The 15625-nt window shown below is 49.4% G+C and overlaps 1 protein-coding gene across 4 annotated transcripts in view; it reads right to left on the bottom strand.

Annotated features, from left to right (window-relative positions):
• Positions 1 to 1824: 1824 nt before the first annotated feature.
• FAM168A (family with sequence similarity 168 member A) overlaps positions 1825 to 15625 on the bottom strand; it is a 199869-nt gene continuing 186068 nt past the window's right edge. For all 4 annotated transcript variants that reach the window (XM_065944122.1, XM_065944126.1, XM_065944123.1 and 1 more), the window contains 4 exons: positions 10728 to 10870; positions 9951 to 10125; positions 8513 to 8642; positions 1825 to 7803 (listed from right to left, as the gene is read on the bottom strand). In XM_065944122.1, the coding sequence (XP_065800194.1) occupies positions 8530 to 8642; positions 9951 to 10125; positions 10728 to 10870 (431 nt within the window). In that variant the 3' untranslated portion in view covers positions 1825 to 7803; positions 8513 to 8529. The remainder of the gene's footprint in view (positions 7804 to 8512; positions 8643 to 9950; positions 10126 to 10727; positions 10871 to 15625) is intronic.

Here is a 15625-nt window from a genome sequence, read left to right as displayed (position 1 = left end):
GAGCATCAGAGGTTCAGCATCAGAGCATCAGCATCATCTGGAGCTCCAGAGTCTAGAACAGTGTTGTAGGGGACCAGCGGGCATCACCGGTGCACCCAAGGAATGTTCCCTGGGGCCACCGTGGTGCTTGGTGTCCCTGCTTGCCAGGGTGTGGCTTCTTAGACTTGGCTGCCCCGAGTCGACCAACCCCATTTCACCGAGGGCCTGGATGTCACACAGATGAGGACGAGACAGTGCCCTGGGTGAAAGGGGAGGCTAACCCTCCCACCCTCTGGCCTCCAATCTCTAGGATGAGGCACATACAGATGCCAGCGAGGGTGGAGATTGAGGCTGGGTCTGGGCTTCCCAGGTGAGGTAGTGGACACCCATCTCAGTGCTGGCCCCTGGGGTAGTAAGCACTGGTCACCTCCAGGCCACGCCTACCACCCCAACTCCCTGCTTGCCGGAAGGTAAGAAAAAGGAGTGGCTCTGGCCCCAGTCCTTCATTTGACCCTTGGGGGATCCTGAAGCCACCTCCCAAAAGAGGGAGATGAGGAGCTGAGGACCAGGTAGGGGTTTGTCTGATGTGGTTGACGCTAAGGACCCCTTCCTCTCACGTGGAAGCTTTCCTGGCTCTAAAGCCTACTCTTGAGCTGAAGGTGGGCCGAGGCTGCTGGCAGGGGTGGGAGCTAGAGGACAAGGTGGGGCCCCGGGTGACCACTGAGGACAGTTCTGAGCTTGACCTCGTCTCACTCCACCTCCCCTCCTCCATGGGCTAGAATGGTGGGTGCCGGGGCCCAGGTCTCCACTTCCCACCTGCTCCTGGCCCCAGCCCTGCCACTGACCTGGAGTTGAGTCCCTGGACAAAGTCCCCTTCCTGTCCAGGAGGAACTGCTGTGACAGCCCAGGAACACCATCCCTGACCACCCCTGAGAGCTTTCTGCACCCATAGGGGAGGCAGGTTCTGTGGAGGCCCGGGGTGTTCTGGTGGAGAGGGCTCCAGAGTGTTAGTTACAGCCAGGTCACTTAGCCTCTTTGGGCCTCAAGGATTCTCCCCAGTTGAGGAAGCTGAATACTTGGGAGGCTGGTAAAGCGTGGATGGCGGGAGCCAGGCCCTAAGAAGGAACAGTGGCCGCGATGACCAGGGAGGGAAATCCAGGCCTGGACCAGGGCAGTGGCTTTGCCTAGAATGGAGATTAGAGATGTTTTGGACATAAATAAAACTGACAGCACATGATGACCATTTGGATGGAGACCATATTACCACCTTCAGTCATCCTTCTGGGACTACAAACTGCTTAGCCCGTCCTTTTTAAGTGGATGTAGGCACTGCCTCCTCCAGGGTGGGCAAGAGAACTTGGGGCTTGGTACCTGTGCTCTGGAGCCAGACAAAGTGTAAGTTGCAGCTCTGCCCCTCACTAGCTGTGTAACATTAGCCAAGGTACTCGCTCTCCTCAGCTGCTCCCCCCCACTCCAAAGGACAGGGCTAACCACAGGGCTCACCTCCCGTCCTGCCGTGAGGATTACCCGTCACCAAGCATAAAGCACAGTTCTGGCCACACGGTGGGCACTCGGTAGATGCAGCCTCCATCATTCACGGCTTCCCTGCACTCCTGCATCACACACCTTAGCCCAGGTGCTGATGGCCACTTCCCAAGCCCCTGAACTGTGAGTGCCGGGGCCGCCCCGGAGATGCAGCGTAGGTATTGCTTGACTGGTGAAAACAAGTTTAGAATCAACTTGGGAGAAGCCCAGGGGACACTCACCGACCCAAGAGGTGTCTGTGTCTCCCTCTCCCAAGAACCACCAAGTCTGGTCACTCCAGACTTTTTTTTTTTTTTGGAAACTTTTTTAATAGTTATTGAATGTTCTACAGCTTACAGTAAATATCATAGTTACAAATTCTTGGCTTCAATCTTTCAGAGTGATCACTATCTGATCTTCAAAACAAAACGGAACAAAAACCCAAAAGAATCCAAAACAACAGAACAAAACAAGATTTACACTTCATACACACAAGCGAGGCCGCAGGGCTTTCCACTCTTTACACTCCAGGCTGTGTTTTGAAAACACCTATAAGTTCTTTGCTCAAACTACTTGGAAGACACCGGTCAAGGTTTATTATTATTATTTTAAATGTTTTTCTTTTTAAAATGTGAGTTCCAATAAAATTTAAAAACTAGATTCCAACCTGTAGATTAAAATGAATTAAAAAATACAAAATCATATACAACGCTCTCTCACAGGGATGGTACATGCCACGAGAACAAGTTTCTCCGTCGTGTGATATGAACAGGGATGCAGATGCCTTTTAGTCAGGAGACGGGGACAGGCCCTTTGGCCTTTAAAGGTCATGACAGACAATGCCACGTTGCTAGAGGCCTGGCCTTACCTCCCCTTGGGTAAGGAAGAGCTGCAGTCCCACCATAGATCCAGACAAGCTGGCTGACCCAAGGAGGTGGTCTCTGGTCAGTCCCACTCTTTCCCTGACTCTCAGGCACAAGGAGGAAGGCTGGGGTCTGGAGATGCTGGTCTTGCTGGGGTCAGGCCCAAAGATGACTTCACCCATTTGAGGCCTATGGGCTGGTACTTATCAGCAAAGCTGTTGTGTTCTCTTCAAAAAAGGAAAATAGCCCCTCTACCAGGAGCTGGACTGGGTACAGGGCCTCACTGCCACAGCAAGAAGACCCAGGGACTACGGATGCAGCCACAGGGAAGCAAGCGTTCTAGTTTCCCTTTCTGGCTTTGTGGCAGCCAGTCCCAATCACCTGGCCACTGGCCTGGACTCAACAGCACACAAGGTAGAAAATACCCATTGGAGAAAGTGAGGGAGTGAGACCCAAGTCTGGCTCAGGCAAGGTTGGTTATGGAATGTTGAAACTGGCCTGCCAGGAAATTTAAAGGCCAGGCCCTAGAACCACGTAATGCCTAATTTCAGAAACAGGTTTTCTAGAAGGGGACGTGGACAGGTAAAGGACAAATCCTGCTGCCAACCTGGCACGCCCAAAGGAGGCTGAGCTCTCAGAGGCTCAGTTGTGGAAGCCGATAGCCTGGCTGGGTCTCCACTGTGATCCAGGTTTTGGAGGTAAGCCTAGCCTGGATTCTCCTGGGGCTGGACACCAGCAGGGAGCCTGCCCCTCCACTGCCCAACCTGCCCCCTCTGGATTCCCAGGCTTGGCAATCAGCTGGGGACCATACATTCTACAGTGCTGTGGAATACAGACTGAAAAGCAGAGCTTCCACGTGTACTGTCAACTGCAATTGAGGAACAAATGCCGTGGTGACATCTCAGTGACTGATCCAGCCACAGTGCTGGGACCAAGACCTGTGCCCTCTAGGCCTCCCTCTCTGACCTCCCTCAGAGCAGAGCTGAGGGTCTGACATGCAGGGCTCCAGGCCTGATTCAGCCAATGCCTCTCTGGACCTCTGGCCGAGTCCTGTCTACACAGTGAGGACATCAGAACTTAGTGACCAAAGGATCTGCCCTTCTCCTATGCTCCGTGTGATTCATTTCTGAAGGGTACCTGGAACAAAGCCAGCCTCTCTGAAGACACCCCCCAGATCTCTGGAACACTTCGGGTGGCCAAGGGTAAGAGCTGGGATGAGGAGGAAGGACCGCACAGTGTCTCTCTAGATCCTGGTCCTCACCCTTGGGAAGAACAAGCCCAGGGACTGGATTCAGATGTACTTTTGGCCATTCAAGGCTACACCAGGTCCCCTGGAAGTGCCAACTCGCTGGGTCTGGATAGTGGGCCGGCTCTCCGGGGTCAAAAAGCAAGGGTACACAGGATTCCTAAGGACATAGGTCTTTCAATGGACAGGTGCCCAGGGCTGCCCCTGAACACATCTTCAGTCCTAAGCGTCATGACCTCCAAAGTGCTTTGCTCAAGTTAGGCCTCTTATTGCAAGTTCCTGTCCTTCAAGTGCTGCCAGCTGGAAATGCCTCTGGGTTCCCAGGGCTCCTCATAAAAATCCACTCAGCGGGGAAGACTGACTTCCCAGGTTTCCCTGGAGTCTTCCTCTGTTTAGGGGCAGACAGGTAGCCCATCCCTTCTGCATGCTGGCCACCGAGGCCTGCAGGTGTCAGTAGAAAGAGCAGAGGATTTGAAGAGTTCAAATCTTGGCTCTTTCTCTGATGAGCTGTGTGACCTTTGGCAACTCTCTTAAGCCTTCAGAGACTTAGTTTTTTCCATCTATAAATGGGAATTTTGGCAATCAATGTCAAAGTACTTCGTACACACACAATAAACTCTGGACAGGTGAGTGTTCTTTTTCAATATATAGGGAGGGGGATATGCACTTTACAGTCACTGCCAGGAGAGAGAGGAAGAGCAACTGTCCTGTCTCACGAGGAAGAAAGGAAATCAATTTTTCCAAAATGTGGCAGAAAGATTAAATTTCAGGCTCTTAGCACTTCGGGGCACTCCAGCTTCCAGACTCCAGCTTCCTGGGCCCCAGGCTAAGGAGAGGGAGGCAGGTAGAAGTGGGGGAAGCCCTGAGGGTTGGCTGGTGACTGGAACCACCTGTATCCCAACCCTGCCCACCAAGCTTGTGGCACTGGTGAGAAGCAGTGGAATGGGGGTGGAAAGAGGGCTTTGCTGGTGCCATGCTGCAGCTCAAATGTCATGTGGGCACACCCCTTGTCCTCTCTGGCTTGTCCTAAAATGACAGGGCCCCTCAAGCTCTGACTTTCTGTCCAGCTTGACCACTGGGCCATCCAGTATCTGTGGATGATGCTCATGGTACCTCGTGATGGATGCTTGTGATCCTACCACATGTGCTCATCCTACCACAGGCACACTACTGCCTCGTTCTCCTGGGCTCCGTCCCTCTGCAATGACTCCCCAAGCTTGGCCAGGCTTGTGGATCTCCATCAAAGCAAGAGGGTGAGGCCAGCTGAACTGGGGCTCCAGTGCTCAGACTGCAAAAGGGGTGCTGTGCCTGGGTTCTTCCAGACCCCAGCCTTTCCACACCTTGTTTTTGCCTTGGGGTCTGTCCTTGATCTTGAATTACATACAAGGGCCAGGAGAGGGTGCACAGCATCGAGTTTCAGTCCACAAGCCCCTGTGTGGAGTCAGACTGGAGGGAAAGAGACCGCAGACTGGGATTCAAATGGCTCTGCCACTTACAAGCAAGTCACTCTGCCTTTCCAAGTCTCAGTTTCCTCATGGATCAAATGAGAGAATTGTCTGTTTCACGGGGTTAAACCAGATGACGGATATGAAATTCCTTTGTGAAAAACTGTGAGGTACTAGAATGTTAGTTTATACATACTGGTACAGAATGGACAAAGGTAAAAAGGTAATTCCTAGATCTCTTTTCCCCTCCTCTGGTTCTGCCCCAGCCCATCTGGAGGCAGCAGGGTTCAGGGGAGCCTGTTGGGGTGCCAGCATTCTGCTCACTTTGGGGCAAGTTCCCTTTCCTGCTATTAAATAGGACCAGTTTCCTCATTTGTCAAATGGGTGAAATGACTCTGACCTTGTCTTTCCCTCAGGGTCAGTAAATTAAAGGCTGTGAAGTGCTCTGAAGTCTATGAAGCACCTGACAAATGCAAATGTTTCCTATTATTATTATAATCATTATTATTATTTTGGCATTTTCTAAACATGTATGACATAATCTAAAACAAACTTCACCCACCCTTATACAACCAGGGAGTAGGAGGAGGTATTTGCCAAAAAAAGAAAAAAGGATTAACACTGGAAAACTTTCTATTGTTTTAAACCAAAACCTTTTCAGCACCCCCGAGCAGACCGTTTAGAACAGCAGGACCAGTGGTCCTGCATTTCCCAGGTGGAGGATGCTGCTGGGCTGTGCACCCCTGGGAACAGCCGGATAGCCTCTGAGGTCCTCCTGGCCCAGGGGTTTCCTGAATACTTCCTCCTTTAGGGAGACATGGGAGGTAGGGGTAGGGATATATCCACGTATGCATGAATTTAAAATGAAGAGAGTTATTTAGAAGTTCTAAATGTTATAAATGATCCCATTTTGTACAGTAAAATGTTCCTGTGCACGCTGCCCCCCCCACCCCCCGCCAACCATCCCCAAAGGGGCTGCTAGCCCAGTCAAGTGTCAGGTGCAGGGGGGCAGTGTTAGACAGCTGGGCTCCTGGCTGAGACCAATGGGGCCTCCTGACCCAGGGGTCCCTCTTCTCAGAGAGCCCATGTTTCCTTCTCTCCTCTCAGGATGAGGGACTACTGTCTTAACAGCATGGACTCTTTTTCAGCCAGTCCACATGCTCCTCCAAGGGCTGGAGTCAGGTATAGGATGAGAGGTCCAGAGGTCTTCACAGAATTTCCAAATGCTATTTCCTCATTTGCAATTTCTGTTCCTGCCATCTGCCCCCACAAACCTCGGCCAAGTCTTCAACCTCTGCCTTTGAAATCCATGGAGGAAAAGAGCAGAAACAAAAGCCCAGAGACTGTTCCAGAGCTCATCAGGTGTGGGCACTGCTGGCTTCATTTTTACAAAGCCAAGCCAATCCATCCCTAGGTAAATTTTTGTGGGCAACATGCCCCAGGCAGGAAGGTTGCATTTAATGCTAATTTTACTGCAAGGTCTAGGGAAGTCCTTTCCTCTTCTCTGGGCCTCAGCTTCCTCATCTGTCAAATAGGGGAATGGATGAGATGATTGCTAAGGTCCCTTCAGTTCCATGAGTCGATGAAATGTTTATTGCTATTGCTTTTCCTTCACTATCCTGACCTCCAGAGCCACCAGCACCCACCTGGAATGTGGATCCTTCACTTTGGCCACGAATGGCACAAGGTAACCGAGAACTTAGCCTGTCTGCCAGCGCCATGGACAGACGGGTGAGCCCTGGCTCTGGGAAGGACAAAGGGAAGGGAGAGAAATGCCACAGGTTTCCACTCTACTCAGGAGCAAGCTCCTCACCAGAGTGGATCCATGAAGGCTCAGAGGCCAAGGTCTAGAGTACACTGGGCACCTGGCCTCTGAGGCTTTGGGAGGCTGGGATCCCACCATCCTGCAGCTGCTTGGCAGGTCTGAGGTCAATAATCACCTTCTGAGGAAGTGCCAGGTCAGTTAACATCACTGTGCAAATTAGAGGGTCCAGGCCCAGACAGTTTGGCCAGAGACCTTACAAGCCAAAGCCAGCAGGCAAGGGCCTCTCGACTCTCTTCCCTCTGCCTTCCCACAGTGCCCCCCTCCCCCCACCCTCCCTCAAGTTCTCCCAAAGAAAAAATCTGGTTTTCCCAGGTTCTCATCTGGGGTATTATTAAGCTGCTATGAACACTCCTACCTAATCAGGTGGTTTTGTTCTTGGTCTGTTGCGATGGTTCTCAGAAATATCAGAAGATATTTCATTTGTATCAGGATACAGCAATGTCTTAGACTAATCCTGCTTGAGAAAAATAAAAAAAGAAACCATCCCTCAGAGATGTGGCTTGCTCAACAGTTCTGAGTTCCTACCCTGGACCCAAGGGTCACATCCGCTACGCTCTTCAAAGAAGATTGCACCTTCAGCTGAACCACTGCAACAGACCCCACTCTGTGCCTGCCGCTAGACTAGGCTCCCAGGGCTGGATGCTTGGGGAAGGAAAGGAGCAGAGAGGATGTGCCTGGTCAGGTAGGAGAAGGGTGGAGCTGGGAGGGCAGCGGCTCAGAGGGGGACAGTGAGGAGAGGCAGGAGATTAGAAAAAGCAGCTTTTACAAAAACCAAAAATAAAAACCAAAACCGTTAAAGATGCATAAAGTGACCCTTGCACTTCCGTTGTCTCTTCTTGCAAATAGAGGCGGTGCTGCTAGGGAGCTGCTCCAGCACCTGTGTAAGACTCGAGTAGTTGCATACAATGTGTGACTCCAGGTCTGGGGGAGGAAGGGGAAAGCCATTAGTGACAGTGGTATTCCTGAGGCCCTCCAGGAAGATCCTGGACCCCCTCCCCTCATGCTGAGAGCCCTAAATGGAGTCCTCAGTGCCTTCCCAGTGGAGTGGCCCATTTCCTATCCAGTGCCGAGAGCTGGAGACAAGGAGGCATGGCGGTGATTTTCAGTGACAGCCCTGGAGCTCTACAGGTAACTGGTACTGCCTCAGGATCTGCAGAGGATGGGGGAGCCTGGTGGCGAGGGTGACCCAGGGTTTCTGCCTGGCCCCAGTCAGAGCCAACATCTGACTTAGATAAAAGTTCATTGGAAGGATAGGCCCACAGTTAGAAGAAGTCTGAAGACCATACAGTAAACAGCACAAAATTTAGTACTAGAGGACTGGAGTTCAAGTCCCAGCTTAATTTTTACTAGTTAAATGATACTAAACTATGTATTCAGATGTAAAATAGAGTGAAGATCCTTGCTTCACAGAGCTACTGTGCAGATCATGAGATAATATATGTAAAGTATCTAGAATATATAGAAATGACAGCTATCATAAAGAGTGATATTGCTGAACCTGGAGCAGGAAAGCAACTAGTAACTGTCACCTACCCCCTGTTGACACCTGTGCTGCAGGCCAAGCCAGGGGCTTTGAGATAGTTCTGCTAGTTGGTCACCCTCCCACCTCTCCCACCCGGGCCCCACTCACTTGGATGGGCGCAGGCTTTACCAGTGCGGGGGCACATAGCTGTACGCAGGGGTCCCTTGGGCCCTGTATGTTGGCATGGAGACAGGGTGTGCCCCAATCGCGGTGTGCTGGGGTGCAGTCAGCAGGGTACCTGAGCATCCAGAAGGAGAAGAGGAAACCTGATGAGGCCATCCCAGGTGCTGGGATGAAGAGGATGAGCCATGATCTTTCACACAGCTGCTCCCCACCCACTCATGAGCTGCCGCCCGCCCTTCCCCACCTTGCTAGGAACGGTCTCCCAGGGGAAACCTTCCTGACGCTCCAGGACAGTCTCCAGTGGCCTCCTGTCACTCTCCTCTGTGTGCTCCTCTCCCTGCACATCCCACTGAGAGGTGTCTGCTGCTTTATGTGGTGGTGGTCATTCCCCTAACCAAACTGTTCCTAAGGGTAGGCCTCTGGTTTGATCTATCAGTATTTGGTCCCCAGGACCCAAACAACAAGGCTGGCACCCAGCAGATCTACATCGGCTTGCTGACCTGATCTGGGGAGTGAGAGGCCTCAATGCTTACATTAGGGGCAGAGAAAAATCCCAACTCCCACCTCCTGCCCACTCAAGCCCTTGTACTCTTTCCTCAGAAGGTGACCTCGCTGATTCTCTGAAAGTTGGGTCTCTAAAGGTTATTCAGAGCCCTCTTGTCTTCTCATGCTCTTCTTTGAGTGCCAACTCATCCAAAGACTTCCCCAAACCTGCTCTTCCTCTGGTGTCTCTCCCTAACTCCATCCTCAGGGCTTCTGGAGTAAACCAGAAATGGAGACGGGGCCTCCTAGACTCCTGTTTCTCCCAAGACTCGCGATTAATTACTGGACAGGTCCCGAAGCTCCCGGCTGCTGAAGAATATTGCTCTGTGCCCTCCTGTTTGGAACTCTGCAGCTAGCAGAGTCCTAGCATCATCATCTCTCCTCTAAACCACAGCTTTCCCCCCAGAGCCCCTCTACCCGCCTGTCTCCACCTTACAGTCAGAGAGAATGATTAGACAAACCCTATCTCTCCCGTGCTTAAACCTCTTTGCTAGCTCCCTGTTACCTAGGTATTTGAGACTCTCCATGACTTTATCTCTGACAACTGCTCCAGCCACCCTTCCAACTACATGCTCTCATTTTCTAAGTGATTTAGACCATGTCCATTCTGTGAATGTGCTTTACTCATGTTCTTTCCCCTGGACTGCCCTTCCCTCTTTCATCTCTCTGATTAGCCTCTGTTCATCTTCTAAGGCCTAGCTCACTACATCCTCCATGGTGAAATCTTCTACAGCCCTGTGGACAGAGTTAGAGGGTCCCTAGAACTCCCAGGCACAGGATTCTTCATGTTATGCTACAGCCGATTCCATGACTGTGTCTTCCACTCTGTTGTGAGTTCCTGGAGGAAGGGGATGGACACTGACATAGATGCTGCCCTTACCTGCTGACATCGCCATGGTGGTGCCGGCCACCATTCCCATGGCCACGCCGTTGGTCCTGGGAGCGGCGACAGGCGCCGGGTATATGGCAGAGGGAATGCTGTTGGGCTGGACGACCGTGGTGTGGTGGATGACATGGGGCTGGGCAGCATACACCGGCTGTGTATAGTAGGCTCCCTGGAGGAAGAGGGGCTGAGGTCACACCAGCTTTTGGAGAGGTGGGGAGAGAGGGGAGGGGAGCTTGTCTCAAACCTTACGGGATGATGTCTGAGAATCTCTGGCCCAGGGACACAAGGTCTGGGGCTCTGCTCATGGAAGTACTGTGCTGGTGTGAATGCTACCATTTTACATACTGGAAAAATGTCCTAAATGCAGAGCACTTCCCCAAATGTCTCTTACTATCTATTTCCCTTTAGGCAAAAAGGTTGAAGATGGAGACAATGGTCTAAGGTGACACCCCACTGCCTGGATCACATGACTGCTTTCTGCCATCACAGCCCACAGGTCTGCTGACCTCTGGGCAGAATAGACAGAGGGTCTGGATCATCTTAATCCAGAGCTTCTCAAACGCTTCTACTAAATAATAACAAGAGCCTCTGACTGTGGACTGAGGTAGAGTGAGGGTGTGTATAGGCTGCAAGGTTACTGCTTCAGTGACATAAAAGTGACAGCTGATCAGAGCCACAAACTCTCTTTTCCTTCCCCTCCACCCCACCTACCCAGGCTGGTGGCTCCTTTACCTGCAGAAGAGGTGAACCCAGGATTCTACATGTACCTACCTGGGCATACAGATTCTGCTGGGGGTAGGCACTTCTGATTGGATACATGGCCGTCTGGTAGGGGTTGGGTGAAGGAGAGTAGGGGGGCGGAGCAGTATTACTCTGGGTCGGTGGGACCTTGTATGGTGTCCCCGCAGTATATCCTGTACCAAGGCAATAAGAGAAACTTCCAATTAGTTGGCAGAACAGCATCGCTGGGAGGCAGCAGGTCCCAGTCACGACTCCCCAGACAAGCATGGGCTGAATCCAGGCTGGAAACACAGATGGGAACAGACAGAGTACAGGCTCCGCCCAGACAGTCCTGGCCCCAGAGGCAGCTCCCTCAGTCCTGGTGCATAGGGCTGCATGCGTGGCATCTTTCATTTCTCTGTGTCTCGGACTCTGAGTCACAGATAAGAGGCTGGGACCAGATGATCTCTTAAGGGGCCCTTGAAACTCAGACAGTCTGGGATTCTGAGCCCTGTACCACGAGACAGGCAGGTACATGTGGGCGGGAGACCCTCAATCTGCTTGCTCTACACTGCACTCTCTCTTCTTGCTTTTTAGTCTCCTCACTCAGTACCCTGGGGCATCTGCTGCTGCTGCTTCTGTCTTGCTTTCTCCCTTACTCTCTCTTTCCTCCTTATATCTCTCTCCCTTTATGGATTGCTCTCCACTATACTCTTCTTCTTCCCTGTCAAGTTTTAAGGTGGAAACCTCATACAAAACACCATTCAGAGATCCTCCTTTTCTGAGATGCTAAAAAACTCTGCTTTACACAGCTGGCTTTTCGTCCCCTCCTGGGACTTGGGGGAGGGCCACCGCTGCTTGAGAGACTGAAGTCAGGATCAAAAAGATTCACATCGACCTGGAAAGACTGAAGTCAGGATCAAAAAGATTCACATCGACCTGGAACCCAGGCCACGTCTAGTCAGCAGGGTGGACAGAAGCTGGGGCGGGGGCTGAGAAGTCAGGCTCCAAGAAGTTCACAATCAGCCATTCACACAAACTACGCTGCCTTTGAATTTCTGGAAAAGAGAGTCAGATCCTAAGTTCATAGGAAAAACTTGAAACATAAATCACTTAGGAACAAGGCTATGTCCTTAGAGAATCCCAACATGGAATGATTCTATGGAAACTGAGCGATCATCAGGTAGCCCCACTCTCTTACTTTATACAAAGGGATCCTGAGGTTCAGAAAGGGGAAGTCTTTCTAGGAACATCACCTTCTCTCTGAGTTGAAGGGACGGTGCCAGGGGACCTTGGTTTTGGATCTCCAATGGAGTGTTGCTGGAGATTCTTCCCTGTGGCCCTCCATCCTGACTTGGTCTGGCTGACACATCATGAAACCTCTCTTCGCTTTAGGTCTTTTGCCTACAAGACACTCAACAAGGACCCATTCAATAACATGGAGCTGTTTTTATAAGAAGGAACTGAAGGCAGAGTAAAGAGGGTGCTTTGCTCGAAGAGAAGGGGTTCAGGCTTCAGCCCAGGCTTTCCTTCAATTTGCTGTAACTACTGCCAAGTCTCTGGGCCTTAGTTTCTTATTTTGCAAAATTAGAAGGCTAAGAATGAAGATCTCTTCCTGAACTAAAATCCCATTGTTTTAAAGACAGTGGGTCTCTTCTATCCTAACCCCCATTTAAAGCAGGCTGCCATCCAGTCACAAATCTCTCTCGGGTCACACCGCAGCTTGGGCATACCCTGATGAGGTACTCAGGAGGATGTGAGAGCCGCTGTGTAGTTACCACACAAGGCACTACTAAAAGGTGTCCTGTCCTCTTCCTTGGAATCATGCCGTTTATCTTTCCACCTGTAGATTCATAGTTTGTTCTGTGAAAAACTGGAGAAACTGATTTTGTGGTCAAACATGCTTGGGGAATAAGCAGCAATGAGGATGGAATGGAGAAAACCACATTAATGAGAAGAGAGCATTGATAAGAAGTAGAAACTAACTGGAAGTGGAGATGTGAGTCAGCTGAGGAAGAAGTCTACAGCGGATTCCCCCAAGATTCTAGATTGTACAGCTAATCATGAAGTGTGGTCCGGAAGAAGCAGATACTTTTGGGGAAATCAAGGAGCGTAGGTTTGCACACGTCTAGAAGGAGCTGTTTGAGCTGTACTTCAACCAGAGACAGTTTACTTGTCTGTAGAACAAAGGGGATTCTCAAGATGGGCATGTCCTAAGATCATGGACTATGATGCTAAGAGAGCCTAACTGCTATTCTGCCCCCTCCCCCCAAAGAAGAAGGTGAGAGAAAGGGAGAGAAGAGGGAAGGAGGGAGAGGAGGAGGAGAACTATAAAATAAGAGAGAAACAGGTTTTATTCCATGACGGTAACAAGTGTTAAAGTGATAGGATGAACTGTGAATCTCAAAGGATAGGCATATGCAGGAGATTATTTCCAGATTTACCACAGGATCTTTTATTCATACTATTTACATTTGAAACATGCAAACCACAATTTTTGTTTGTGTGACTACAGCTTGTTTGAGTAAATCAAGTTTTACTGTAATACAGCCATGCCCATTCATTTACATACTGACTATGGCTGCTTTACTGGCTGAATGGTAGTTATGTCAGAGACATAAGGCCTGAAAAGTCTGAAATATTTACTATCTGTCCCTTTATAGGAAAAGCCTGTTAACTCCTGACTTAAAGAAATAAAACACTATGGAGAGTCCTGCCAGAATGGAGAGCACACCTCTTCCATGCAGGAGGGCAGGACATCCCCGAATCCTAAGAATCCCTATCTCTGAAAGCTATATAGCATAGGGTTATGGTGATGAGCAGTCTGAAGCCAGACTGCCTGCCTGGGTCCAGCTCTCCTACTTAACAGTTGTAGAATACATCAGTTTCCTCTTCTATTAAATGGGGACGATACTAGTATCACTTACTTCATAGGGTTATAGTGATGAATACATGAATAAGTGCAAAGCCCTTAGAAGAACGCCTGACACAGTAAGAATAGTTCATATAGGTTACCTATTATTCCTTTCTCTCTCCCTGCAGAGAGAGACAGTAAGTTTCCTGTCCTGGGAAGTGTACAAGCAGAGACTGGTCTGAAAGATGACAGTAGACAGGAAGCTAAACCATGACTTTCATGGTGGGATCCAACTTGGAACACAGACTTCAGGATTCTAAAAATTTTAAATTTAATGGTTTTCAATGCCATGATTTTAAGATTCTTTAAAGTTAACACACAAGTGGTGCTAGACTCTCCTTTACGCTCCTATAGAATGTGGGCTCAAGTTCTATCCCCTGGGAAGCTTGCACTCACCTTCTGTGTCACAAGGACAACCACATCACACAAAGTGTTGAGACTGTCCCTCTGAGGGAAATCAAGAGGCACCCAGAGACTGCAGTAGCATTTGGTTTCTACACCTAAGAATAACCTTGTCTGAGTGTTTCCTTTCTTCATGTTATGAAATAGACACACATGAACTCAGAATACAAATCAGTTTAGCCAAAACACCCTTGGTGGCCAAAATGATGATGCTGGAGAAGGCCTTGCCTATTTGTCCAGAGAGGTTGAGAAGGGAGAAGCAGAACTGCAGAGCTAGAAGATATCTTAGAGATCATTAAGACCAGCACAAACGTTTCACAGATAAGACGAGAGCAAGTGAGCGACTGCTCATGAGCACCCAGGACTCGGTGCTCCCTCCTCTAACTACAGTCCCAAGTCTTGGGCTTCGTCAGTGAGTCAGGTCAATTCTTCTCTTAAGGAATACTTTCACTGGACTAGATAATATCAGATCTTTCCAGTGCTGATACTCTAAGCTCTGAGTATTTCAGTGAGACTTTTATGAGAAAATCCTTGCAAAGGACATTCCATAACTGACTGATGGTCCTGTCCACACCCTTGAGGATCACTGGAAATTCCCCTGGGCCTGTAGCCTGGACTACCTCAAGTATCACAGAATTCAGGGTTTATTACTTTATGCACCTAAATTTAAAAAAAAAAAAGAAAAGCTGCTGGACTTGATACAAACAAAACAAAACCAAGTCAAAACAAAGACTCATTGATTTTGCTCAAATGAACTTAGACTCAACTCATCACTTGAGGGCCGGGCCTTCTGAAAAGAGTCCTACCTAAGTCTGAAGGTTACAGAACTAGGACTTTGGAATGCTATCCCTTAAGGACATTAGAGACTTGAATTCAATCCTCTCCAATTCAGGTGAAGAATCTAGAGCCCAGGGGAGCAGCAACTTTCCCAAAACTGCACAGCAAATCAGTGCAGAGCTGGGCCCACAGATCAGGGCTTACCGTGCCCTGGGCAGAGTTCCTTTTTGAAACATATGTCTGTCTCTGTAGTCCAATCTTGGACATCTGGTATATTGGCCTTTGTGTCCCCATTTCATTAAAGGCAATATCGTGAGAGAAAAAAGGAATTCAATCACTAGCAGTCCCAGCTCTGTCTTTTGAAAAAGACTTTGTTTATGGTACCCTATTCTTTCTCTCAGGTTCCTAACTATAATTTTAAACTCCATCAAATAGGGTAATAAAGAGAGTGTGTATATTAGCAAGATAAAACCTTTATAGCCCTCTCTTTAATCCTTCTGCACTGTCATAAATCTTTTTCAGCTGGAGAGCCCCTACCACTTTCAAATGCATTGATGCTCACATCAAGGATGCCTTTTAGACTAATCAGTTTATTGACTATCAGATTTATATGTCTGGACAAAGCTCTATGTATGAGACTTGCCTTGACCACCAAGTCTCCTTGTTGGCAGCTGAACAAGAGAGTGCTGAGTAAGTAGGAGGGAGACCTAATTACAAACAGGCTTAGCAAGTGTTAGTGAAATTAAACTGAATTTTTCAAAGTGTCCTGACTTTTCTCTGGTATTAGAAGCCACAAAATCTGTGTGCTGGGAGAAACCCTCGGGGGATATGGGAGGACAATCAATCCTACCTCTAT

The sequence above is a fragment of the Muntiacus reevesi genome, chromosome 9 (assembly GCF_963930625.1).
Source record: "Muntiacus reevesi chromosome 9, mMunRee1.1, whole genome shotgun sequence".
In the NCBI taxonomy this organism is placed as follows: Eukaryota; Metazoa; Chordata; class Mammalia; order Artiodactyla; family Cervidae; genus Muntiacus; species Muntiacus reevesi.
Note: the sequence above shows the minus strand (reverse complement) of the source record. Positions and strands in the feature narration are given on the sequence as shown.